General features: G+C 45.8%; 4 protein-coding genes across 6 annotated transcripts; all 4 read right to left on the bottom strand.

The window, feature by feature from the left end:
- Window positions 1-189: 189 nt before the first annotated feature.
- On the bottom strand, window positions 190-3,522 carry fis1 (fission, mitochondrial 1). 2 transcript variants are annotated; one of them, XM_052078526.1, is made up of 5 exons: window positions 3,390-3,522; window positions 2,574-2,706; window positions 2,419-2,495; window positions 2,213-2,318; window positions 190-634 (listed from the first exon to the last, which is right to left on the bottom strand). In XM_052078526.1, exons 1-5 carry the CDS (start codon window positions 3,432-3,434, stop codon window positions 276-278), a joined length of 720 nt encoding a protein of 239 aa, XP_051934486.1. In that variant the 5' UTR covers window positions 3,435-3,522; the 3' UTR covers window positions 190-275. The 2 variants fall into 2 exon arrangements, with proteins under 2 accessions (XP_051934486.1, XP_051934577.1); XM_052078617.1 differs by lacking the exon at window positions 190-634 and adding an exon at window positions 720-1,519.
- Window positions 3,523-4,400: 878 nt separating this feature from the next.
- Window positions 4,401-9,182, bottom strand: taf6l (TAF6-like RNA polymerase II, p300/CBP-associated factor (PCAF)-associated factor). Of its 2 annotated transcripts, none has more exons than XM_052083682.1 (12): window positions 9,038-9,182; window positions 8,011-8,168; window positions 7,811-7,897; window positions 7,582-7,732; window positions 7,460-7,510; window positions 7,302-7,396; window positions 7,161-7,235; window positions 6,829-7,049; window positions 6,268-6,400; window positions 5,741-5,869; window positions 5,145-5,632; window positions 4,401-4,977 (listed from the first exon to the last, which is right to left on the bottom strand). In XM_052083682.1, exons 2-12 carry the CDS (start codon window positions 8,155-8,157, stop codon window positions 4,638-4,640), a joined length of 1,917 nt encoding a protein of 638 aa, XP_051939642.1. In that variant the 5' UTR covers window positions 8,158-8,168; window positions 9,038-9,182; the 3' UTR covers window positions 4,401-4,637. The 2 variants fall into 2 exon arrangements, with proteins under 2 accessions (XP_051939642.1, XP_051939558.1); XM_052083598.1 differs by having other exon boundaries at window positions 4,402-4,977; window positions 8,011-8,183; window positions 9,038-9,174.
- Window positions 9,183-9,733: 551 nt separating this feature from the next.
- On the bottom strand, window positions 9,734-11,628 carry cth1 (cysteine three histidine 1). Its single transcript, XM_052057287.1, has 2 exons — window positions 11,395-11,628; window positions 9,734-10,791 (listed from the first exon to the last, which is right to left on the bottom strand). The coding sequence occupies exons 1-2, from the start codon at window positions 11,401-11,403 to the stop codon at window positions 9,973-9,975; spliced, it is 828 nt and encodes a 275-aa protein (XP_051913247.1). The 5' UTR covers window positions 11,404-11,628; the 3' UTR covers window positions 9,734-9,972.
- A 485-nt stretch (window positions 11,629-12,113) lies between these two features.
- mta2 (metastasis associated 1 family, member 2) lies at window positions 12,114-26,108 on the bottom strand. Its single transcript, XM_052058813.1, has 18 exons — window positions 25,674-26,108; window positions 22,487-22,554; window positions 21,110-21,203; window positions 18,667-18,784; window positions 18,473-18,536; window positions 17,317-17,434; window positions 17,149-17,251; window positions 16,875-16,974; window positions 16,604-16,792; window positions 16,348-16,422; window positions 16,165-16,223; window positions 15,983-16,083; window positions 15,102-15,241; window positions 14,797-15,025; window positions 14,636-14,725; window positions 13,728-13,846; window positions 13,512-13,654; window positions 12,114-13,394 (listed from the first exon to the last, which is right to left on the bottom strand). Exons 1-18 carry the CDS (start codon window positions 25,699-25,701, stop codon window positions 13,241-13,243), a joined length of 1,992 nt encoding a protein of 663 aa, XP_051914773.1. The 5' UTR covers window positions 25,702-26,108; the 3' UTR covers window positions 12,114-13,240.
- Window positions 26,109-26,638: the final 530 nt, after the last annotated feature.

Here is a 26,638-nt window from a genome sequence, read left to right as displayed (position 1 = left end):
ATCGTGACATACAAACACAGGAGGCATGTTGGGCAAGCCGAGACCTTTGTGATGGCATTCTTTCCCGCTCCTCAATTTCAGCAAACGTGCAGGGGAGCGGAAACTTACACCAAAGCCCACAGTGTGACACACAGAGCTGTAAAATATCTCAAATGACTTCAATGATTTTTTTTTGTATACACACACACACACACACACACACACACAGACTTCAATGTGGCACTTGAATGGAAATCGTAACACAAATCTCAAATCCAAACAAATCCCTCCATGCATTATCTGAGCCGCTTGATCCTCATGAGGGTCGCGGGGGGGGGGGGGGGGGGGGGGGGGGGGCTGGAGCCCATCCCAGCCGTCTTCGGGCAGTAGGGGGTGCTCACCCCGAACTGGTCGCCAGCCAATCGCAGGGCACACAGAGACCAACAACCAATCACACCAAGGGACAATTTCGAGTGTTCCATTAATGTGCCGTCCATGTTTTTGGAATGTGGGAGGAAACCGGAGAACCCGGAGAAAAGCCACGCAGGCACGGTGACAACATGCAAACTCCACACAGGAAGGCCAGAGCCGGAATCGAACACTGCACCTCTCGTACTGCGAGGCGAACATGCTAACCAGTCTCCAACCGTGCCACCTGGAAAGAAGCCATGCAAGCTAAGTTTTGTTTTTAAATTACCTGCAAAATATTCCACGTTAAATACCGCCGTGATCCCCCCCCCTCCCCCCAGTTAAGTTTATCATGGTAAACCTCACAAGTGTGATTTAATGGACACACACAAAATATTTTTATGACGGCAAATTATTCGTTAGTCCCTTGGGAGTTTCGGTGCTGCTGTCAGCCGAGTTAATGAGTAACACATCGCAAGGCTGATAACCACACACACACACACAAACACACACACACACAATGGCGTTGTAAAACGACGTCGACAAATTTGATTTCATCTTTAAGTCAAGACAATTTTACAAGGTCAGCCAAGTAGGCCAAGTTGTATTTTTCTTTCTGACATGTTTTTTCCTGTTGCCGTCAACGGCGGCACGTTACGATCACGATGTACTCGGTGGGAACGACGTGCGACGCTACCGATAAGGGCGGAATTGTTTGATGAGAACAGGTGACTCAAGTCAACACTTTCCTTCTTTCTTTTTTTTTTTCGCTTTTATTGAACGATCCGGGGAAAACAAACTTGTTAAAGTCGGGACATTTGACATAACATTCCCTTTTCAGTGGATTAGCATTCAAATAAATTGGATGATAAATAAAAGGCGTGGCTAGATGCTTGTTTTGTTATGTACACAGGCGGAAGCTGGCGATCAATGGTCAATGTAAATGTCAATGCAAATGAGAATACATCAATCAATGGGGCAGTCCAGCAAAAAAAAAACAAAAAAAAGGAGAGAGGAAAAGGTTGCGGTTAAAACTTGGGCCCTCGCTTGGCCACAGCCAGGCCGATGAGCCCGGCTAAACCGGCCACGCCGAGCCCGATTCCCCCTACGATCGCCATGCCGACCAAGCCATCTAGGAAACAGGATGGGGTCAGCGAGTGGCTCTGCACGGGCACTCAACAAAAGGCACACACTCACTGGCTCACATTTGCACCAACTCTAAATATCACACGCCCAAAAAATAAATAAATACGTAATTCCCACATTCTCGGTTGCGCATAACACCCACACAAATGCCACTCAAACTCACACACACGCACTGACTTAAAAACACAACTGCACTCACTCAGACTTGCACGACCTAAAATTCACATGCCATCAGCTGCTCCAACTCACACTGGCTTACTCTTATACACTCTCACTTATTCACCGTCAAGCAAACTCAGGCGCAAAATCGCAAACATTCTCACCCAGTCACCAACTCACACTCACCTGCAGTGTCTCAATCTCACTCACACCCATTAAAACTCACCCAAACGCTCACTCGCACTCTCACTCACACTCGCCATCTCATTTGCAATTGCACCCACTAAAAGGCAAACATCACTCACTCATTCATTCATTCACATGCCCTAACTCTAACTTGCACTAACTACACGTACACTCAGGCCTGCATCGCCAGATACCTACACACTCACTCATTTGCATACTCACGCTCACTCCCACAGGTCCACTCACTCACACTCCCTCTGTTAGAACATAGTCACTATCTTAATCACGCAAAACCACACTCATACTCCCATCGTCTCAAACGGGTCAATTTCACCTTTTTTCAAAGCCTTGTCGATAAGCGCCTGCAACTCCAGCGCCTGCTTGTTGCCCGGCTCGTTCTTCAGGAGGATGCGGATGTACTTCAGGGCTTCTTCGTACCCCTACACGCCGAGATGCACAATGTCCATTACTTTTGCTCACTCCTTAATTAATCGTGTACATGTTCCAAGAGAACATGAGTGATGTGGTCGAGCTTTTCACCTTCAGTCGGTAGTTGGCCACAGCAAGATAGAAGAAGAAGTCGCGCGTGTCGTCCTTTGAGGCTTTCTGAACAAGTTCTTGAGCAAAACAACCCGCGAAATGTGAAAGGAACGCGATGGAAACGAGACAGAACACATGTGCTCGGCAACACTCACCCTCCAACAACGCAATTCCTTTCTTGATGTCGTCGGTGTATTTGCTCCTGATCAGACACCAAGCGTATTCAAACTTAGTCTCTTTGGAAACGGCTCCCTTTGCCAGCTCATTGTTGTATTTCTTCTCAAATTTCTGAAAAAAAATTATACAATGAAGGAGTAAGCCACTAGATTCAGGCACGATTTACACATGATCAAAACGGAATTGCAGCTGCCTCAAATTGAGCCAGGAAAAAAGATGCAGTCAGGAAACTCAACTCAACTCAACTGTATTTCTCGAGCACTTTCAAACAGCTGTCGCTACATTCAAAGTGCTGTACATGGAGCAACTAATATATACAACAATAATGCAATAAATCAGTAACAAAGAATGGAGTAGGCACCAAACAGTAAAACTAAGATCAAAACTGAGTCATGCTGAGTCAAACGCCAAAGAATGCAAGCGAGTTTTGAGGCGGGTTTAAAGATGGTATTTTTAGGTCATTTTAGGGAAATCCAATCATCTGTAAAATACTAATTTTAAAAGATTATGCTGTAGAATGAGGATACTCGATTTGAAACATATATAGAGATACGAGTTTGTTGGAGGGAAGTGTCGATCAAAGACATAGTGTTAACAGGCCAGTCAAAGTTTTAAAAGGAACCTTAGCATTAGCTACCTATGTGACGTGACTAATTACTCGCCGTGGATTAAAAGTATTCGCCTATGGCTGGGTAGAAAGCGGGTTCCACGTACGTCTGTAAATCAGATTGCGAGCTGTCGAACGACGAGATGGAGGGGAAAATAAGCGTTTTAAAAACAAAGGGGGAACTTACTAGAAGGTCTTCGGGAGCCACTACATCGCTCAACACGGCCTCCATGTTTGCGGAAATAGAACGCAAACATCACGCCTCTCTTTAGAAACGTCACATGTGACGTCAGCATGAAGCCGCAGTGGATAGGAAAAAAAATAAAGTACGAATAAATATAGAAATAGATAGACATGTGTATTCGGTTTATTTATTTGTATTATTTATGAAAAAAATTAAATACGTCGGTCAAACGGCCTCAATGTTGACTTATATGGAACATTTGACCACGCCCATCTTTAAGTCACGTTTCGTGTGATGTCAAGCCAGGTGAAGGCGAAACGGAAAAATATATTCATATATATTTAAAAAAAGCACACGTACATGAAGTTTATGCAATTGCACTGTATACTATGTCAAAACAACATCACCTAAAATAATATTTGGCGTTTTATGAATTTAATCAAATCCGAACGTAAAAAGCATGCATTATTTGTAGTCTTAATTACAAAACATTTAGATACTATGGGATTTGATATAACCAAATACAAATTGATCTTAAAAAAATATAAATGCATTTTTAGTATATTATTTTGTATTTATAAGACAAAAAATAGCTTAATAAACAAAATTATTTTATAATAATATATAATAATAATTCATTCATCAACTAAGCCTCACAAGGGTTGCGGGCGTACCAGTGACTATCCCAGCTGTCCCCGGGCAGCAAGCAGGCTACACCCTGAACTGTTTGCCAGCCAATCGCAGGGCATACAGACGAACAATCATCGTACTCCCACTCACAAATAGGAACAAATTAGAGTCTGCCATTAACAGTGCCATACATGTTTTTGGAATGTGGGAGGTAACCAGAGTACCCGGAGAAAAGCAAAGAGGGCACAGGAAGAACATGCAAACTCCACACAGGAATGCCGGAGCAAGAATCGAACCCTGCACCTCTGCACTGTGAGGTCGACGTGCTCACCAGTCATTTGCAGGAAATCACAAATAGGAAATTAAATGAATATCACACACAAACTCACATTGTTTAGTTTTTTTTATTACTGTATGTAAAATCTGCATCATTGAACATGTATTCTCTCAAAGAGGACACAAGAAGCAAGTATCCAACTAAGTTTGCAGAAAAAAAAAACCAAATGAATGGAGTTGCTTTGGGAAAATCCCACTTGGAAATATTTGTCAAAAGCAAGGTTCTGAAGTTTCATGAAATAAAAATTATATTAAAAAGTGCATACATCCATGTGACAACTGGCACTAAAGGGGAAGGTGAAGGGAATAGTGGGAGGGCGACCAATGGCGAACCGGTTTTCCCACCCGACCGATAACGGGCAGTTTGTGGGCGTAGGCGCGCGGTGGGACAGCGGCCGGGGCTGGCGTGAGGGCAAATGTGGTCTGGAAAGGGCGGCGGCCCCGGCAACTGCGGCCCATTTGTCTGCCGCCGATGAGGAAGGAGAAGACGAGAGACCCCGCCTGTGGCGAGGTGAAGCGAGCTTTGGGGAAAACGTCGCGAGATGGACCTGCCTGCCGCTGGCCCTGACGCGACGTGGACGATCGCGACCGCTGGACGGAGGCAGACGAGGACCGGGACACCGCCCTATTACGAAGAGGAGAAAGAAAACTAATAAAACAAAAAAAACAAGCTTCTATTTGAAACTTTTTAATAAAGTGTGATATCCCCCTAGGAATATGCAGTGACCCCCATTTCCAAAAAATGCAAATGCGACCCTCGCCTACACCCTTAGGGAATTTTCGCCCTTGTACCTTCCGCATCCAGTGGCGGCCAGGCTAGGTGGGGGCGGGTCGGTCCGTGGACTTCCGTCTTGCCTGGGACTGATGTTGAGGTTGGCCGTGAGCTGGGGCATTTTCCGAGCGGTGTCGTGATTGGAGGCCGGCCCGGGGGGTTCTTTCCTGGCGTCGCCGGGCTGCGCCGGGTCACCGCCGAACCCGGGCCCAGTACTGAAACGCATGGCCAGGCTATCCCCAAAGAAGGAGTAGAGCTCGCAGTACATGGCGGGGAGCGGGACGGGCGTCCAGTCTTCCCACGGGCAGCCGGCGCCACCCGTCTGAAGGTGGCTTGCGATGCCTAGGGCGGCCTCAGACAGAGGTTCTGGTGGCGGGCTGAGACCGGGCGAGCTCACCCTGTAGCCCAAAACGCCCGCCGCCGACCCCGAATGGACGCTGGGGCCTGCGTCGGCTGCTGGCTGGGACAGGGAGAGCGCCTTCATCTTCAGCAAGCGCTCTACTGCCACCTACAGGACAACACTATGACATTAAATGTGGCACTTTGGGGGTGTTACACCTTTGTGTGGTAAATAAAAAGCCATTTTCAAATCGATTGTGAATCGTTTAGGACTAACCAGGATGGCTCCGTAGACCTTGTGTCCATCTGCTTTGACTTGAGCGTTGGAAACTGAATAGTCGTCCAGCACAGCCTGCAGGTTGGCCCAATAGGCAGGAAGATGCGGAAAAAGAACTCGTTCGACGGCCTGCATAAAAGGTCAGTCAGTTATTTATTTATGTGGCAATAAAACAACCAATTACTTCATAGAATAAAAACAAAACATTTCTCTAAAATTCATTTTCACCCCATTCAGAGACAAGGTCAACAACTATTCGAATGTGAATGCCAATATGTTTGGAATACTGGACTTTATCTTTAAAATAAATTGACTGTGATATTCTGGCATAGAAAATGGAGGATGAGTGGACATATTTTTCATGTTGTTGTTTATAATAAATCATTATTTAATGGGCAAAATGAATAAATACATTTTATCTAACTAAGTTTAGAACACCTCCCACCCAAGAAAAAAAAATCAAATTAATGAAACAAATGCAGGATTGTTAATGTTGGCATTAAAAATGCACCTGGGGTGGAATTTACCTTCCATCCCAGCGCGTGGAGGCCCACCACGGCGCCATAGTGGGAGCACAGCGGTCTGACGGGATCCGACAGAACCTTCTGAAGAGACAGCAGAATCTGGTGGTACAGCCCACTCACCAGATCACCGTGAGTCCTGGAACCAAGACACCGTGACGACATGTTTTGACGACAGTTAGCCAAACTCTGTGGTGCTAAAACAGGTGGTTCAGAAAACCATTTGAGGAAAATATATATAGAACTTCATTCGCATCATAATTCAAAAAGCGCCTCATAGAGTCTTCACGCAACTCCTCAACTCACATCGACAGAGTTTCTTGACACCAAAAGGGAACGGTGGCAGCAAATCTCTACTTTTGTCTCAATGAAGCTCTTCATCTTACCTCAACATAGTTCCTTGGCATCAAAAAGTCACAAGATGGCAGCAGAGCATTAGTTTTATGTCGAAATGAAGTTCCTCAACTCACTGTGACCTAGTTCCCAGGTCCAACCCTCTGAGGGCAAAGTGGGCAAGGGGCGAGAGGGGTCCTTGAAACCATGTCTCCCCTGTGGGTGTTCACCTACCAGAGGATGTGGCTGAGAAGCAGGGCGGCGTAGTCCCTCAGGGTCCAGTGGTCGTTGAGCGGGTTGATGGAGGCCGCCAGAGGCTCCAGGATGCAGTACATGACGCTGGAGACCAGGCTGCGCACATATGAGCCCAGGTACAGGTAGGGGTTCTGGACCAGACTCTTCACCATGTGCAGGAGCCTGTTGAGCTGCTCCAGGTCGTGGCTCACTGACTTCACCTACAAAGACCAAAAACCCCAACCCAAAAAAAACAAACAAACCCAAAGCCACCATCTCGGTTAAACAAAACAACATGCACAAGCTGGGTTGACGGTTGTTGGCGCACTTACCCCACTGATGACATAAACAAAATATGGAAGCAAGGCAGCAATTTTAGAGTTGGACTGCAGGTCCAGCAGAGCCACCTGGAAGAAGGTCAGAGGTTAACTGGAGCTGTTTGCAACCAAGTGCGAGTCAGGCGCGATGTGCACCTTCATAAGGTGAGGGTCGTCTCCCAGGATGGCCCGTGTGATCTGCTGGTAATACTTCAACAGATCCTCCGACAGTGACTGGACTGCTGAGGGAACTTTGAAAAGACGGTGGTTAGTCACAGTGAGCGGCCACCGTTTCAATCGTCAAGGAGTCTTACCCATTCCTTGGGGTTCCACGTTCCCTTTCCCATCCAGGTAGGAAACGCTCACTGGCAACGCAACAACAATTAAGGGACTTTCCAAAATCAATCAATCAATCAATCACAAGGGAACAATGTACCTCGAACCATGGTCTCGGCGCAGCCTTTGGGAATGTTGGTGGCCAAGGCCAACTCGACCAGGTTGACCTCACGCTCCTCTGTGAAGAAAAGCTCCCCTTCTTTCACCGAGCGGAAAGGGAGCGCATCTTGGGACCCGTAACCACAGATGACCTTGTGAAGGTTAATTTGAGGGTTAATGGGAGTGATGCACACATATACTGTATATACACAACAAATGAATGTATAGACCTCCACATTGCTCCAGCGCAGAGCTCTGTTGAAGTCTTCCACTGTCAGCTTCCTTCTCTTGGCATGTCTCATGAAATGAGAGCTGCCCTGTTGTGTTGTGGGTTAAAAAAAATCATTGATTGATTGATTATCATCATCATCATCACCACCACCACGAGCTTTAGGTCTGGAAAGTGTACCTGGCATGCAAATACTCTCACCTGCGTCGCCTCCCTCAGTCGGTAGCAGACGTCCTCAGCCAGGAGAGCAGCCACGTCGTCACTGAGCTCTACGCCGGCGCTCTCCGCCATGAGCTTGATGGACTCCCGTGACACTTCGGCGAAGCGTCGCTCCTCTCGCTCCGCCATCTGCTTCACCTCTTGACATGAAGCAGCTGAGTGAGTTCAGTGTGGTGAATAAAGGCGTGGGGGTTAAAAACTAGCAAGGAAAAACTGTTTATTTACATCCAAATTAATGTTTTATGTAATTCTGTACACCAGCTCGGGCTCCTTCCCTGCAAGAGAGGTGACATTCCACATACATAAGACAAATATACAGGTATATACTGTATTTTCCAGAGGGCTGGAATGAATGAGTGGCATTTCTATTGATTTCAGTTAGTAAAAATATTCTTAAAATATCCTTAAAATTAAAAGGCCTACAGATGATCTGAAAGTGCTCTCCTTAATTTTCACGAACAACTCTGGCTACATTTACATCTTCCCCGAGCATATGAAGATTTGTGTTTCTCAGCCAGACTCATCACTTAAACTGTCTTAACAAAAATGTGTTTTTTTTAAGGTTTAATGTACATGACCTGAGAGCTCTTTAACTTATTCCAGGCCAAATGAATGAATGGCTGTATATTGCAATGAGTTTAAAAGGGTGATTTTAAAAACAAATCATACTTTGTTCCGCTTCCCGAGATGAACACACGTCAAGTTATACATTTTAAAAGCCAACAGTTTACCTGTGAAAGGGGGAAACGTGATGAAGCCTACCCCGAATTAACCTCAAAACGCATCCCATATGACTAAAACTCAAAAGCGTGCAGTTGCTGCACCGCGTGGCTACGTTATGATCCTTTTTTACTGAATTGTAGCATTTTGCCAACAGGGTTTGGTGGACGGTGTTATGCTAATACCTGAAAACTAGCTTAAAACCAACCGACAACAGAAGACGATCACCGCCTGCTTTAAAAACAAAATCGAAAATGCAAACTATTCCCAACTCCAAATTTCTACTTACTTTATAGTGCTGAGGTAAATCAATATTTCACGTGTAAGGTTTTCTTGTACGTTGTGAGACCGCGATTGTTTCCGACATATCATGTCAAGTTCGCATTTGAACAGGAAGGAAGTCGATATAATCCGGTTTCGATATAAAACAATTGCACTACAGTTGGGGGACACATGTCTCGTGTTTTTTGAGTTTTTCTACCCGTGTTTTTTTCCTGATTACCCCCCCCCCCAGCCCCCGAAATAAAACAGCACCCCTGCAAACAAAATGTGAATGAAAGGGAGTTTTGTGTGAATGTCAAAGTAAAATGCACGACATGCGGTTACGTCTAAACGAAACGGCAGCCCGTGCTAGTTCACGCAAACGAACGTTTATAAAACAAAGGGCCATTTACTCATTAAGACAACCTAAGAAGCGCTTGGGTTCCGTTTTTTTTAAGTAGTTTCAAATTATGGCAAATTATATCTGAATTTTACTGCTACACCGGGGCTAAATTCCAGTTAAGACCCACCATTTTATTTGATACTATACTCCATATATTTAGAAAATATTTAATAATGATCTATACATCAGTTAAGCATCCCCTTTTGGCCTGGGAAAGAAAAAAAAAAATCAATGGACTCTTGTACAGCAGTTAAAAAAAAGCCATACACCTAAAAGCATCTGACTAAAACCATCACTGAAGGGCCCATTTTGACGAAAAAGTCGTCTTAAAATCATTTTATTCACACCACGTTAGTCATTCCTGCCAGTATGTACAACAGTTAAAACTTATATTACACTTTCGTTTCAGTCGGACAGCCCAACTACTTATGGTTGAAAAACACATGACCGAGATTACTTATAAAAAATCTTTAAAAAATTAAAATAAAGCAATGTGATCAAAAAAAGTTACAAAAATTACACAGCTAAAAAAAGAAAAAAGAAAACCTTCAAAACGGAGTTCAAGATTGATATTGTTCGAACATGTCACGGGCCTTGTTGCTCTCCATCTGCCGCAGATGCAAGGCCAGAGGTAGCAGCAGGTCGCCGAGTTGCTGGCTGGAGAAGGTGAAGGCGTTTTGAGCCTGCGGGGAGGTACATGGCGACGGGGACTCCAAAGCAGGTGAGGCCGGGCCCGCACTGCCCGGACCGGGCTCAGAGCTTTTCACCGTGCAGGGGACGACGTGTCGGAAGCGGCATCGTGTGCCATACACGCAGAAGCCGAAAGTGCTGAAGGTACGGCAGAAGGTTTCCCGGGGTTTCCGCGCCTTAGGGAGGTTAGGGGTGATTTTGTTGCTCCTCGGGTCCTCTGCGTGCAGGAAGTTACAGCGCGTGCCGTAGGGGCAAATGCCAAAGTTGCTGTAGGTGCGGCAGGGTACGCTGCGGCGGGGGCGTTGCGGCACGGGCCGCTGCTCGGCGGCGCCGTGGACAAACAGGCAGCGGCTGCCGTAGTAGCAGTGGCCCACCATGTGGTATCTGCGGCACAGCTCCGTCTTGTACTTGGGGTGCCGGAAAGGTACGTGGAGGTCACGCAGGCCGTGGGCAAAACTGCAGCGCTCGGCGTACTGGCAGGAGCCTGTGGAGGCATAGCGGACGCACAGCTCTGTCTTGTAGCGGGTGGAGCACACCCACGGGAGTTGGGCGAAGGGGGGGTCCAATACCGGGATGAGGGCCTCAACCAGGGAAAGGGCACCATCGTCAGCACTCGTCTCTTCGCTGGAGAGCAGGTTGGCTACCAGCTCCTCGTCGTGGTAAACGGGAAGGAGCAAGTCACTGCTCGCCTGCCACAGAAAACTAGCTTAATGCTAACGAAATGCAAAAGGCAATAGATGGCCAAACGAAACTAGCATTGATATATATTGTAGATATAAACCTTTGAACAACTTTTATTTGAACACAAACGTTAGCAACACACGGAGACAGACAATAATACTCAAGCATGTATTATTTATCCTCTGAAAAAAAGACTATTATATTGCACTCTGGTGGCCAAGATGCACACACCAGTCAAACATTAAAGCATAAAATAATACAAAACAAATTTAAGCATTTGAAACGGTGATATTAAACTCGTTTCTTTTAAAAAAAAGTCTTATTAAATATTACAAACAACGATCTTGTGACAGGCAACTTTTGTATTATTGAAAAAAGAAAAATGTGTAGCCTCAACATTTCAATTTGATTCGTGTTAGACACCGATTAGGGCCGATCGCAATTTTTGATTAAGTGGCAGAACCCATTAACCTTTTACTGGTTCAAGAAGATACTTGCTTTAGCTTTTAAGTAATAATGTTTAAATTTGCGATTTACTAAAATACTGCTTTGTCATAGATCTTAAGTTAAAGAGTGTGTGTGTGTGTGTGGGGGGGGGGTGTGTGATTTACCTCAACCATTGCCGCGGCTACTTGCTGTTGATTGGTGAGACCTCGAAATTAAGCAGAGGAGGCGTTCAAAGAACCTTTTCAAAAACAAAGGAACGACAAAATGTTACGTAGTGGGGACTAACATGGACGCGAAAACTTCCACTCTGCTCTGTTATAGAGTCACAAGCAGAAGAACGGTGAACTTCGCCTGTTTTTGAAAAATAAAGCGAAGGCTCCCGCCGTAGTACAAATTAGGATCTGGTGTGCGAAAAGGTCACGTGGGGGTGGTGGACCAACCAAGTGCGCTGTTTTTGTCACGCGCTGCATGAAACGGCGATCCATGATCCGATATATTTTTTTTTACCAGTGACTCCCGCAAAAATTACCTTTTTTCGTTTAATCGGGTATTGCCCGTTTTAATATAATTATTTTCGAATTGGCCAAGAACTCAGAAGTCCCGCGTGAATGTCACGTGAGCGTTCCAGAACGCCACAGCCTGGCCAACAGTTGGTAGTGCAGTACAATATTAACTCATTTAAGAGGAGGATGAAATAAAGGGATTCAAGTTTTGTTCGAAAGGAAGCAAGGAAGGAATTAAAATGGATGGAGGAAAAGAAAGCTAGGATGAAAGAAAGAACAAGGATGAATAAAAAAAAAATAAAGGAAAAAATAAGGACAACCACTACAGTGTTTAGGGTCTTCACCATGTCAAGGCAAATCAAGAACAGACCAGAAACTGCTTGACCACAAAGAAAAAAAAACTTTATTTCTTTTCTTATCAAGAGACATAACAGGATACAGAGATGCTGGAGTAAAAACAAAAATAATTAGGAAAAAAAACTGTCGCATATTTCTCTTGCTCCCCATACAAAAAGTCAGTTGCCGCCCCCCCGCCCAATTTTTTGAATGTTCACCCCCCCCCACCAAATTCAGGAGAGCCATATCGCATCCCACCCCCATTTGCTATAATAACAGAGCTCAGAGATGCGCTTCAGTTTGTGGAAAAAAATAAACCATTTTCATTAATGCAGTAATCCACTTTCCGTCATCACACAGACTAGTATTTGCTACAAACACTCCTATTTCTTCATCTTTTGTTTTTTGTTATATTTTCAATGTTTTTTTTTTTTAAGAAAGATAAAGCCTGCAATGGAACGAAAGCCGTTTGGAAAACAAATTTCCTTACCAGCCCGGAGAGCTGTGTAACTCGGGAATTCTGATTATCCAATTGTTTTTGTTAAAAAGGTATTGGGGGTGGGGGCGGGGGGGGGGGGGGGGTTAAAATAGCAATGTGAAGGAGGGCTGAGGGTGTTGAACAAGATAGTGGCAGCTCTACTGTACAAGCGAGCACAAAACAAGCCTGTGTAATTCTACAGTAAGGATTTCTTGGGATATTTGGCTTTCGGGGGAAACATTTGCACACCTCTAGAAGATTTGGGGAATCGTTTTTTTATAGCATGCAAGTTGCCTTTGTGCTCACCTGCATTTGTGACGCTATTAAAAAATGGTCAAGGTGTAGAACTTGAGTAAAACTTTAAAGCTTCACCCCTTCATTTTGGGCACATCCAGCGACGACGCACACATTTAGACGCGTTGTGCTTTGGTGTCCTAAAATGTTTTCAGGGGGGAGGACAGAAAATATCTCAGACTTAAATTACACATTTAAAAACTGGCAGCGGTAAAAAACAATTCAGGACCTGGAATGAAATCCTACAAAGCCTGAGCTGTTGTATGAACGTTGGGGGAAAAAAATGTTGGTGGGGGAACTGCTGGAACTAAAGAGAAATGGAGAAATAAAAGACAAAACGGTATGGTCACCAACCCCTATCCTGTTAAAAGACCCCCCCTCCCCTTTCGCTACCACCATTCAGTCCTCAAGGACGATGGGCTCGCTGGTGCTGGAAGGGAGCAGGGGCATGGCCAGAGGGCGAGGGGGTGGCGGCAGCTTGATCCGGACTGGAAGGTGAGGTTTCCGAGCTGCCCGGCGCATCTCGGATTGAGTCAGATGTTTCCTTAGAGCCCTGCATGGGGAAAAAAAAAAAAAAAACATTTGTCGAGCATTCACGGCACATGAGGCCGATACGTAGGAAAATGCGGAAAAAGTGAAGCGCTGTGAATACGTTGCGGATCCAAAATACCTGGTGTCTTTTGTGGCTACGAACACAACAGGGTTGGGGGCTTCTCCTTGGCTGACCTTCTGACGCTTGATGACAGACTGGGAGGTGGTCCTCATGCCCGAAGTGTACGACCTCCCGTTGGCGGAGTAGGGCATTCCCGTGGCCTGTCCAAAGCAAAGCAGCATTTCAGTTGGAATTTAGCCGGCGTCGGAAAGTGGACCGTGGCAGGACACTCACGCTGTCAAAGCCCCTCTTTCCTAGGAGGCCTTGGCCCACCCGAGGCTGGATGGCCTGGTTCCTGTTGATGGGCGTTGGGGGTCCCCTGGATGCCTTCAGCTTGAGAGGAGCAGAGATGGCTGCCGAGAACATGGAGGGGTTGTGTGTGTGTGTGTGTGGGGGGTGGGGGGGGTAAAAGAACAAAAACCCCAACAGATTTTATTTTACAACCAGCTCAGTCAGAACAACTTTATCTCAACACATTTCATACAGCACACAAGGCAACTCAATGTGCTTCACACAAAAGGACAAAACCTACATGCATTTACCAACAAACGACTTAAAGACACTTAAATGCAAAGAAATAAAAAAAAAGCGGCTTGATGAGACTTTCAAAAGACTGTAGATTGAAAGTGACTTTAAAAGTGTGTAAAAGGGCTTAATTCCTAATGAAATAAATAAGTTGAAAGGAATGTGGGGAAAAAAAGCAGTTTTGACTTGAATTTTAAAATACGAGCGCAAGTCAAAAATGAGCCGCGCTTTATGCTACAGTGTGCGATTGAGTTTACGTTCGATGCAATTGTCCCTGCCCGGGGACAACTTGTGTGTTACGTGAATTTGATCAGGTGATATATTTGTTGGATCGATTGTTACATGTGTTTGTTTCAGTTGATAAAAATGGCCGCTCTTCCAGCAGAATGCATCGGTGAAGAACAGTGCACACTGACGGTCCGTCAAACTCGACCACTAACCAAAAACAACGAACAAGCAAAGTCTGGCCATTTTTTTAGGCTACCCCAGCCGATCAGATTTGAAACTTTAAAAAATAAATAAATACATGAAAAGTAGGACCTGCACCACTTCAGGACTGCTTCATTTCATCCTCCTCAAGTTTCTAGCCTGCTCATCAGTATACTATGACCTCTTACCCAAGTCCTTCACGATGTTGGCCAGTGACGGTCGGGGGACCAGCTTGCTCTTCAGAGGAGTTTTTGTCGCCCTGGGCAACCGGATCATACCTGAGAAGAGCGGAGTCAAACGTGGGCCGGACATCGCAAGCTTTACCGAGAGGCAGAGGGAATGTACATACACTCGGCTTTGACGGCGTTGGCGTTGATGGAGGCGTAGGGCCGGCGCGCCGCCCGCCGAGGCTGCAGGATGTCCTGGCAGACACGCCGGGCCACGCGGGTCAGCTTGGTGGTCTGCAGGATGAAGGTCTGGCGGTTCTTGGCGAGCAACTTGGCGCGGCCCTCGTTGCGGGTGAACGGCGACAGGCCCTGGACCTCCTGGCGGGTCATGTGACTGCGCGGGCCCGATTCCTGAAATCAAGGAGGACAATGAAATGGGCGATAGGCGGACTGACGGCGGAAAGGAACCGCGAGGAAGGAAACGTACAGAGCCGGTTCTCGCGGCGCCCTCCAGCTGCGTCGGGGTCTTCAAGCCGCCATATTTTTTCCAGTAGATCCAGCAGGAGGCGCACAGTCGGCATTGCATGTTGGGGGGCCCCCAGGCGTACCACTGAGGCGACTGGGCCGCTGGGTTGAGACCACATAGTCCATAAGTCAAACTCAAAAACAAAGATGTCATGGCCGCCGTGACCGTGTGACATTTGTTCTTTTTGTTAGAAATTTGCAAAAAAATATTCAAAGGGGAGAGGAAAAAGTTTTTTAATCTAGCACCCCCCCCCAAAAAAAGATTCGTTTTTCACATTAAATTCTAGGCTGAAAAATGAAATGGAAAATCGGCCACAGAACTTTATAATTAGTTTGGTGTGCATGATTCAAGTTGTCCTTTTCATATTTACTTGTTAAAATATGACTCTCGCTCCCCAATAAACTTTGTATTATTCTGTCTTTTCTCAGAAAAGAAAGCTATTCTCATATTACAACAGATTTCCATCCATCCATCCACTTTTATCCTCATAAAGGTGGCCAGCCAATGGCAGGGCAGATTTGAGTGTTCAATCAGCTTGCAATGCATGTTTTTGGTATGTGGGAGGAAGCCGGAGTACCCGGAGAAAACCCACACAGACACGGGGGGGAACAAACTCCACACAGGGAGGCCGTAGCTGGAATCGAACCCGGTACCTCTTGCACTGTGAGGTCGACGCGCCAACTACTCGACCGCCGGGCCACATACAACTCGTTTCAAAGAATTAAACATTGTATGGTACAACTAAAGAACGTAAACGTTCAAACTGGTAAAACTCGTTTGTCAATTACCAAGTGGAAAAAAAAAAGCGGGGGTTATAGCTGTGGGCTTACATAGCTACTTACTATGACAACTCTCGCAGTTGAGTCCTTTCTGGTAGCCCGCCGCCCCGTTCATGCCGGGCTTGCTGCCAGGAACCATGATCTGATTGGGGTTGGGTTTGGTGCTGGCCGGAAGAGGGCGCCAGTCAAGTTACAGCACATGGAGGAGTTTCTCCAGTGAAGGTGTAGGGTCTTGGAATACTCACTAGGTGGGGATGTAGACCTGCTTCAGTTTGCTGTCCGCCTCTGCTGCCTTGAGTCGTTTCTGAGAGGAGAGGAGTGGAATCAGCCACAGATGTGACACGCAGGACAAAATAAATACAGAAATCAAGACTTGTGGCCACATTGTGGCCTATAACGCGAGCGCAACATTGTGGCAGCATGCTGACCTGCTGGATGTAGCGGTCCGTAGTCTTCCACATGTAGTAGAACTGAACCACGCTGGCTAAAGACTTCCAAGGAAGCTTGCACATGGCAAGAGAAATAAAATAAATAACTGGGCAAAAAATATCAAGAAATAAAAATCCCCAAATTAAATAATCATGGCATATTCAATTTTTTTTTCTTCCAAAAATCGTTCCGCTCTAGTTTGGCCTCAGTTCCCCCGCCTTCGCCCCCCCCCCCCCCCCCCCCCCCCCCGCTTACAAAGTCCTGACGGATGTCATTGAAGTCTTTGCCGTATTTCTCCAGCGCTTCCTCAAACAACATGGCCTCGGAGGCGCTCCACTCCTCCATCTCGTCGCGACAGAGCACGGGACCGCCCTGGGGCACCAGGGTGGACATGGCCTTGGCCAGGTCGTAATTGTTCTTTTGCAGCGTGTCCATGGCGTGGAACTGCACACAGACGATAGATAACGCAAGAGTCAGGAGAAGTGTCCGGTCGGGTTATTTTTAGGAACGGCCGCGCACGTCTGACCAGTGTGATGTCTCGCGAGGCCGCCGCCGCGCTCATGTGTAGGCTGGGTTGGCGGATGGAGCTGCTGCAGTCCAGGGCCCGAGCGAATGTCCCCACAGCTCTGTGAAAAGCATGTTTCTCAGGCCAAGTCTCCATAAAAGTAACCGCGGCTTCCGTGACGATTCGTACGAGGGGGTAAATTATTTCATGACGACGTGACCTTTGCGAGAAAAGGGTCCTTGAGATTTTTTGGGGATGGCGACTAGTGGACGGACGGGGTGGTGCAAGTTGTTACCTTGCTACCACCAGGAACTGGTCAATCTGGGGGTCCTTGAGCTGGTTGTCCGGGTCCCACACCTTGGTCTCCAGCTTCTCCTGGATCCGGCTGTCCAATTCTCCTGACGTAAAGAGGCACTGCGGTCAGTTGAGGACAGGGAGAGACTCGAGCCATTTGGCTCCTCACCCTCCGCGAGCTTGTCGGGGACATCTGCCTGGTACTTGGAGCCCACCCGGATCTCTCCCTGGTCGGCCAACAGGGTCTTTTGGACCGGGTCGAACACCAATGAATAGAAGAAACAGTCCTTGGAAGAGGGAGATTAAATGACGCGGTCAATTTCGTATTTCCAGGATTGCGTGATAACGACAGTTGAGCAATAATCAACAATGCAATGTCGTCGAATGCAATTTTTAAATCACAAAGGCTGAAATTATGGAAAGAAAAAAAAAATCATTTGGGTCAATTGGCAGGTTTTTTTTTTATATTTGCACATTTATTTATTCGTTTGGTGTCGAAATAGGGTCGTTGCTGAAGACGTGCAGTCCACATTTTCACATGTCGACGTCATCTGATTTATGTTTACACGACACTTGTTTGAGGGAATTTTATCAAGTTGACGTTGTGAACGCTTCAAAGACTGCAAGTCATTAATTCATGGTTCAGTTCCCTTTAAATTTTTGTGCAAGCCTACTCTGAGACCAAAACATTTACATATAGTAAATCTAGGTTATATCGTGGGCGGCCCTGTAGTCCGGTGGTTAGCACGTGGGCTTCACAGTGCAGAGGTACCGGGTTCGATTCCAGCTCCGGCCTCCCTGTGTGGAGTTTGCATGTTCTCCCCGGGCCTGCGTGGGTTTTCTCCGGGTGCTACGGTTTCCTCCCACATTCCAAAAACATGCGTGGCAGGCTGATTGAACACTCTACATTGTCCCTTAGGTGTGAGTGCGAATGGTTGTTCGTTTCTGTGTGCCCTGCGATTGGCTGGCAACCGATTCAGGGTGTCCCCCGCCTACTGCCCGACGACCCTGGTGAGGATCAAGCGGCTCAGAAGATGAATGAATGAATGAATGAATGAATGGTTATATCGTTTGAGCTTGTTTAAAAAAAATACATTTTAATTCATAATATTGAGGGGGGGGGGTGGAATACTGCACTTTGAGATTTTATTTCAAAATTGTTCATTCCCGATGAAAACAATGCTATGCTACCAATTTTCCGAAACTCACGGTACAATTTGGTCAGTTACTTCAACAGCAGGACACAGAGGTTTTCTCGGTTTCAAAAAAGAAAGAAACAGAAATTTGAGGTGTGAAATGCTGCTGAAGAAGTCCCAACTTCTCACCTCTTTCTCCAAGTATCCCGCCAAGACATCTGTTTCATTGAGGAGGGTGACATTACATTTCCCCCTAGAGAGAGACGGCGAGGAGCATGACTGAACACATGGAAACCATTGTACAACTTCTGCTGCTCGGCGGCGGGTCAAGCGCGGTTCACTGGAAACGTGAATTCAGCGAAGAGGCGAGGAGCATGCGCTACCTGATGTGTGTGGCGGGCAGCGACTCAAACTGCCGCGAGAGGAAGAGCTCTCGGTGTTTGAGTTGGTGCTTCTGTTGCTCGGCCAGCGCCGGCTGCTTGGACTCCTCCTCGAATTCCCCTGTGAGCCGCGAGAGTGGGCCAAAACAAATTGTGAAATGAATTCCGGCAACGGTGACTGTCAAAATACATTTCTGGTTGCGGACACCGTTGTCTGTGACTTTTGATTATTTTTACTGAAGGCGGCAAGTCAGTCATTCTTGCTACCCGTCTGCATCTTTTTGACCCGAGTATCTGTACTTGGGCTCAAGTACAGAGCGAGACTACGTTTGCCACCTCTGCTACGAGCGACGTCTACAACGCGCCTGCGTGGGACGTTCATTTGGCGACACGATTGCGCATTCCAATTTTCGGGCGGCCGAGCAATTTGTCGCACGCCGGATGGGGCGGCACCATTATCGCTCCATCTCTGGAAGGACTCTGCCCCTGCGCTCTGCCACAGGAAACCCTGTCAGTGAGGGGCAAGTGAGCCGGCGAGACCGCGCGCACACATTGGGGGAGGGACGCAACCTTAGGCTACACCCCTTTTCTGTTAACCTCTCACCCCCACCCCCCCCGCCCCCCCTGTCCGGCGAGTCCCTGCCAGACAATGTCGGAAACCCTGTGTGCCAAACCTGAGGCGCCCATCCCCCCACTTCCCCCCCCAGACATGTATCCCGACTACCAACACGCACACGCAGAGCCACACACGTCCATCTTGAGGAAAAAAAAAACACTTTTTTTTAAATGAAAAGAAAACACGCCATGTAGAATTACCACATTAGGCGCCACAGTGCTGAGGGACACACGAAGGGCCTTTTGTTCCGCAATATGACTGTGGGTGCACGTGTGTGTGTGTGTGTGTGTGTGTTGAGTGCACATCGGCAAGAGTAGTAAGATTATATCTTATGGGCGAGAACCCTGACTGGCACATCGGAAGGCAACGAGTATCCAAATTTGGAATTTTCAGACCGATCGTGTCGACAGTGTCCTCATGTGACCGATGGACAGTATGGCGAGCGAACTGCAGCGCCTCTATTTTGGAGGAGGTGGGCATGTCTTTGTCTGAGGCGGCGCATCCAGGAGAGCGGGCTGTGTGTGTGTGTGTGTGTGTGTGTGTGTGGGGGGGGGGGGGCTCGGAGTGTTAGCTCATAAATGAATGGGATCGGACTCCGGTGGGCTGCGTGTCATAAGCGGCGCCCAGCCTGGCAAGACAAAAGAAGCGCTTCTCCAAGAAGCAGATCGAGCCAAAGGCTCGAGGACTTATGCTGAGAAATGAGAGCCGTACATTGTTGTACTCTATTTTGAAGACGTTTGTGGACCACATTTATCAGCAATGTCACATAAAACCTTCCCCCAGAAAGGCCACTTCTTCCAACGCACAAGCTCAATTTCTCCAGATGCCATCATCAGAATTTTTGGTGTGCAGTCGTCAGGTTGAAGTGGACCTTAACAGCCAGATTCTGCACTTTCACAGACTGACATTTTATTGGAAATCCTGCCACATTGCTGCTTTAAGTACATGAGAGGCTCGGGACATGACGAGACTTTTCGGGACTTGCTGGGGATGTGACAGTTGAAGAGGCTTGTCGGGACTTTGGGGGACATGACGAGCTCATGATGAGCCTTGGAGAGACATTGACATACCGGTCAACTTGTACGTTTTAAGATAAGATAAGAAAACCTTTATTAGTCTCACAATGGAGAAATTCCCAATTCACAGCAGCAAAGTTATGAAAGTAAGAAGTAGAACAACAAAATATAGGAGCTGCTGGAAAGGCAGCCACTCTCGCGGCGCCATTTTGAAGTCAAAATAACAAAATAAATTTCCCCCCTATTTTATATGTTTCTTTATCATTTCAAATCATGTACAGCGTATTACAACTTTTATATGGAGGGGGAGGGGGGGTGGACAATTGTGAACCGATCTCACAAAGACCACTTTGGCTCAAATCCAGATCGTCTCACCTGCTGGTCGCCAACGACAATGTCCCCCGTCGATCGCTACTATTGTCACGGCAAACCAGCAAAAGTAATCCTCAATCGTATATTTTTTTTTTTCCATCGCTTGTACGGTGGGATTGAAAAAGCATGACGTGTACATGAGGCGGTTGCACGGGTTTTTGTTGCTTCGTCGAGGCAATCGTAATCATTTATAAGGGCAGCCATTAGCAGAGGTTGACAGGTATGCATTGATGCATCGCAGTCAAAAGTGTCATCAAAATGGCGGTAGGAAAGCAGTAATTGTTTCTTTTACTGGTTGCACACACACCCCCCCGGTGTCAAGTGTTCCGTCATCACAGTTTGGGGTATAATTAGAGTTTTAACTTTTAATATGGGAGGTTATAAATCTATATTCGGTCTTAGTACCAAAGCGCTGGTCTTGGTCGTGACGGGTGTCACTTACTTGCGTTGCTGTCGGCGAGAGTATTGAGGTTCCCCGAGATGTCTCGTCTCCTGAAGAGACACACCACCTTGGCCTCCACGTTGCCATTGGCTGTCTGCACAAAGTACACACACACACACACATACACACAAAAAAATGGTCTCTCAAACATCACACAAAAATATTTGTCATTTCAAGAATATACGTATATTTATGTTTTGTTGCCTCAAAAGCCGTGGCCAATCGGAAAGTAGTAATTGAGGTATGTTATATAGTATATTAAAGCGATCCATGCCGATAACAGAATTTATTCAAAATTAGATATAATGTAAGGTAAGGTAAATTATAATCACAATATCACAATGCCGTTTGCCTTTATTTTAATCAGCAGTCTTCGGCAAGGTCTAATGAGAATCTGTCCCCAATTGCCTTAACGGGATAAATAAAAGTTCAAATAAAAACACATAATCTAAGTCCTTTACGAACTTTGAATGCAGGTTCACGTGCGAATCAACAAGACTGCTTTGGATTGGCATCGAACGCAAAAGAATTTAAAGTAGCAACTTTGCACATTACAATGTACACACAAACTGCAATTTTTTTAACAGGTTAAAGAAAAGCAATAATTATTAACTATGAAATATCTATGACATACTTATACCGATAATATCGCAAAATCTTGACAGCCATGACAGCCAGCCCTATTGAACACATTATGATTAAAAAGGCATTTATTGAATCTGAATATTGACCAGTTTATTCGACTTTTTCAAAGCTGCGTTGACTTCTTATTAAAGATGAACTATTACGTACTGTATATTTTCAAATAACATTCAAACGCTTTTCTCCGAGTCCTTATTTTGCAATGCAACATATAACCTGTGTTGTTGGCAAAAATGACAGAAGTCTGAAACAAACCACACGCGTCTTTGTTCATCTATTTATGCCGACATGCGAGTCTTCAATGTTCTTCCACTAGATGGCAAAAAATAAGAATTAACCTGCGCCTCCAGATGGTGCCATTCATACAACAGAATCGCAAAACAGGCCCACATTTGACACCTGGTCCATTTGGGAGTGAATTGAGGTTGTTATTATTTCACCGTTTATACATTGTGTGAGTTTCGTTTGGTGGTGTGTAAAACGCGTGCCTTGGTTTGCGTGAGTCTGCCGCCAATATTGCACTCTAGCCACGGAAAAAAAAAACTCCATCGGCACTCCAGTGTAAGAATGTTACATAAAGGATGCGCGCCTTCATCTTTGACTGACTAAAAATTTGCCGCCGCTGGTGTGTTACATAAGGAAGCTCCTGTGCCAGTGCCGGGTCACTACGGCACACACGAAAGCGGGCCGCGTCGCCGTGAGGTCAAATCGGGATTGGGGGTGAGAACGCCGCACCTTGTTGAGCTCTTCTATCCTGCGGATCAGGTACGGGTTGCTGGAGGAGTTCTCAAAGTACACGTAATCTGGAAGGAGAAAAAAAAAACACCAAGAGGTGAAATCGGCGGGTGTTGGAAGAATCACATCGCAGACGTTGCCATGGCGAGCTGGCAAGCCTCCGCGCGAACGGCGACAAAATTCTACAGCGCCACAAACCAGGTGGGGACGTGGGACGCTTTCCAACACGGTCACGTTGCGTTTGCATAACGCCAAGGGCAGTTTTATTGAGATTGGTGTTGCGCTGAGACGTCTGAAGCGGCGGGAAAATAATGCCCCCACCCCCACCGTTTTGAGAAACCCAGAAGGCACACACGCTAATTTGCACGTGGTTGTCATACCTACAAAAGGCAAACTGGAATACCAAAAAGACACTTGCATGAACGCTTAGCGGAGAAAAGTTCCACATATATTGCGCTTCGATGACAAGCAATGACTTCCATAAATAAATAAATACATACAGACGGGCTTGTGACTGTAAGGTTCATCGATGATGACAGTCAAACACCACCCCCCAATTTGAAAAAAAAATGGGTGCCATTTTTGCTACTTTTTCCTTTGTGGAAAATTTAAATAAGGCGAAAGGACAAATTATTCTCAGTCAAATGTACTTTACCTTTATTGTTGTTTGCGTAAAGGGAGTGAAAAAGAAAATCTTTTGGGCATGACATATTTTCTTAATTAATCAGCCGATTGGTCGGTTATCAGAATTTTATTCTGGCGTCTATTGGAAGTGGGATCGGCCTCAAAGAATCCATCTCAGCCTGTTCCTAATAATCTGAAAACATCTCGAATCAGGACAGAAAGATGCTTGTTCTTACCCCGCCAAGATATTTCTTCTTAGCAGGCAGTTGTTGTTGACGAGCATTTGACTTGCTTCAAGCATTTTTCTTTTATAATCTTAGATGTACTTAGTCATGGGCCCGAGCACCAGTTTGACGGTTTCTTGTGGTTTTATAAAGTCAATGCTTCAATAAGCCCCGATACAATTGGCAACTTGCAAAGTTGAGTAAACAGCCTCTTTGTAGTTAATTGGGGCCAGTCACTTTTTTTGCCGTTTTTATTAACGGAGAAGGGAGGGGTGAGCAGTTCCTGCGCTGAGGAGGAGGGAGCGGGCAAGACAAAAGAGACACTGCAAACATGGATCGCACTTTGCTCCGTTGATAAATGTGCATTGCCGAAAACAATAAATACATAAATGAATAAATAAGAGGTGGGGTCGGGGGGGGGGGGGGGGGGAGTGGGCACGAGTTAGCCCCAAGGACAACACGAGTTGTCCACGCATCAGTTCTAAAAATAGCTCACCAGTGAAGGGACGTGGTTGGACGAATTAAACAATCAACAGCAATCACTTAAACTTAGCACGGTACACATTTCATACTCGGTGTTGTTGAAAACTCAAATAGATTGTGTTCAATGGAGAACAAAATAATTTTATTTTCCCAAATATTTCTAAAAAGGACATTTCGGAGCTGTAATTTTAATAGCGTGATATTTTGCTCATGGTTACTCAAATGTCAGAATCTATATCGCCTAGAAGTACGATAAGTTGTTATTGTGATTTTATTTACTCGTCATGTAAAATACGTGCATCTTAAAATAAGACGTCATAATTTTAAAGGTGTAATTTCATACACTAGTTTTACCTAATTTTACAAAATTTTAGGAGTCTTGTCTGCTCTATTAGCAGATTGTTTTTCGAGAAATATATTCCTTATTTCCTTACTTTGTTTTTTGAAGGGCACTTTTTGCAGTGTAAAACGTTGATCCAATTAACATCAAGGTCATTTATTGCATTTCCCCTCAGCAGTTTAGAAGCAAATTAATCCAAAATAGTCGTAATAGAATACAGATTCTATTATGGGAATTTCTCCATTGCGAGACAAATAAAGTTTTTTTTAATCTTACCTTCTTATTACGGCCGGGCAGTTTTTTTTTGAGGACGCTATTTAGCCACCTCTCTAAAGATTATTTATGCCCCACCCTAAAAAAAAGCTACTGTTGACTAATTGTGTCTAACTGTGGGGTGGATATGATAAGCACTGGTCCACAATGCTGCATAGTTTAGCATTTGCAATGTCACCTTGGTTCCAATGAACTATGTTGATGCTGTGTAGGAGTTTCATTTTGACAAAAGTTGTGCTTTGCCATGGCATTACTGCCCTCCGTGCCTCCTTTGACGAAGGCTCCATCTCTAGCTTTTGAGGGACTTTCCCATAGTTTGCCAATCGGAAGAGGGCCGAGGCACCGAGCGGAGGCTCATAAGGGATCGAGCCTTTTCCGTTGCTGGATTCTCTCCCCGCTACACCTGAAGCACGCCCCTTCACTGCCCATCTTTAAAACTTGTTTTAGAAGTCAGTTTTATTCTTTGGCGATTGACTCAGAATGGGATTTGATTTTAGTTGTGCTTTTTACTGTCTTCGTTATCGATTTATTGTTTGCTGGTTAAGGATTTTGCTCCATGTACAGCACTTTGTATACAGCATGGGTTGTTTTAAAGTGTTGTGTGAATACAGAAGAGTTGGGTTTAAATCTCTTTACATGGTGGCATCAATTACTCATGGACTCCAACTTTTCACTTTTTTTCCGTCACGAAAAATGACAGTCATGTGAAAGGTAAACTCGGTGCCAAAAACTAACCCGCGTCTGTTTTTACCGACCGGGTATTCTCAACGCGAAGCTAATGCTAACTAGCATCATGGATAAAGAGTCCACTTCAGCACCGATGTTGCCACTAAATAGAAAAAGGGGCACAAACAGTTGTGCTGGTATGCCAAAAATCACATAATAAATCGACGGATATGGGCCGGTTGCCTCCCGATAACTTTATTGGACAACGAATCGAATTTGAAAGTTGACCTTTTGCAACACTTACGCGCACTTTAGAGGCGTAAAACTGGCCCCTCTGATGGATATTGTAACATAAAAGCGAGGTTTTAACTCCTGCTGCGTGACTTGAGTAGTTGACTGGAACTGAAAAGTAGACGTATGCACTATGCACCTTTAGCCTAGCAAGAGCGAGCTGGGATTAGCGGCTACCTCATAGACAGCTAGCGTGTGGCTAAGCTAACGTGCAGCCCGAAGGAACAACCACGCATGAGGGAGGGGGTCGAGGGGGGTCTTAAAAAAGGAAAATAAGACAACTTACCTCCCACTCGATACATGTTGGCCGCCATTCTTTTGTAATGAGCGCCAGGTTAACGTGAAGCGGATGACCACGGGGCTCGGTTTTTAGTCCATTTATAGACGCCCGCGACGGGAGACAAAGCCGGCCGGCTCGCACAAGCCGAGTGAGTGGCGGTTAAAAAAAGTTGAAAGTTTCCGTCACGAAACGCTCCTCCAAAACATTGGTCTTGAATTCGCTCCCTCACGACAATCTTCTTCTTCTCCTCCACCACCTCCTCCTCCTCACACACTCACTCATTCACACGTCTCTTCCTCCACTCTTCCTCCCATCCTCTGCTGAGTGTAGATTAGATTCACCCTCCTCTTCTTTTTCTTCTTCGTCGTGGTCTTCTTCTTCTTCACCTCCGCACAGTTCCACACACACACGCACACACTCCTCGTCAACTTCGGAAACGTTCGGCAAACCTCGGAAAAATCACCCCGAGGGGCAGTTTTGACATTCGGAAAGAGTACCCCGGCAACAAGAATAATATAGAAAGCGGGTTTTAAAACAAACTGTTTTTTAACATTTGACATAAATAGAAAATAAAAACGCAAAAATGTATACAGAAAACATGTAACCCAAAACATGTTGGTCATTTGTGTTCCCCCTGGCCTCGCCCCCCCCCACACACACACATATTGTGTGCGGATTTTCATTGAACTTGTAATTACCAATTGCAACATGCTTTGTATCTTGCAAATAGTTGTTGCACTTTTGTGATTGGGTTTGAGTTGTGGCCGATTCCGGCTCTTGAATGAATGCGCATCATAACTGTCACATTCAGGGGTAATCAAGCTTCAAGAGCCTCAGCGATTGCTGCCGTCCTTGAACTACCGACGAGAAACCTATAATACACACTTTCACTCATTTCTTTAGTCAATAACCTTTAGTCAATTCTGATCCGTGATAACTACGTTTGAAAAAAAATCTGTCAATACTGTCAG

This window comes from Hippocampus zosterae, chromosome 1 (genome assembly GCF_025434085.1).
Source record: "Hippocampus zosterae strain Florida chromosome 1, ASM2543408v3, whole genome shotgun sequence".
Lineage (NCBI taxonomy): Eukaryota > Metazoa > Chordata > Actinopteri > Syngnathiformes > Syngnathidae > Hippocampus > Hippocampus zosterae.
This window is presented reverse-complemented; position numbering and strand designations above follow the sequence as displayed.

Bases quoted from the DNA above. Each gene is read 5' to 3' on its own strand.
- fis1 (XM_052078526.1), bottom strand. From the start codon at position 3,434: ATGGAGGCCGTGTTGAGCGATGTAGTGGCTCCCGAAGACCTTCTA. The intron at 2,496-2,573 runs GTGAGTGTTGCC...GTTTTGCTCAAG, and splicing joins AGGAATTGCGTTGTTGGAGG to AACTTGTTCAGAAAGCCTCA. The intron at 2,319-2,418 runs GTGAAAAGCTCG...CTCGGCGTGTAG, and splicing joins TGGCCAACTACCGACTGAAG to GGGTACGAAGAAGCCCTGAA.
- taf6l (XM_052083682.1), bottom strand. From the start codon at position 8,157: ATGGCGGAGCGAGAGGAGCGACGCTTCGCCGAAGTGTCACGGGAGTCC. The intron at 7,898-8,010 runs GTGAGAGTATTT...ACAACACAACAG, and splicing joins GACTGAGGGAGGCGACGCAG to GGCAGCTCTCATTTCATGAG. The intron at 7,733-7,810 runs GTCTATACATTC...AACCTTCACAAG, and splicing joins TGCGCTGGAGCAATGTGGAG to GTCATCTGTGGTTACGGGTC.
- mta2 (XM_052058813.1), bottom strand. From the start codon at position 25,701: ATGGCGGCCAACATGTATCGAGTGGGAG. The intron at 16,224-16,347 runs GTCAGCATGCTG...CTCTCCTCTCAG, and splicing joins CGGACCGCTACATCCAGCAG to AAACGACTCAAGGCAGCAGA. The intron at 15,242-15,982 runs GTAAGTAGCTAT...GTCTCAACCCAG, and splicing joins CAACTGCGAGAGTTGTCATA to CGGCCCAGTCGCCTCAGTGG.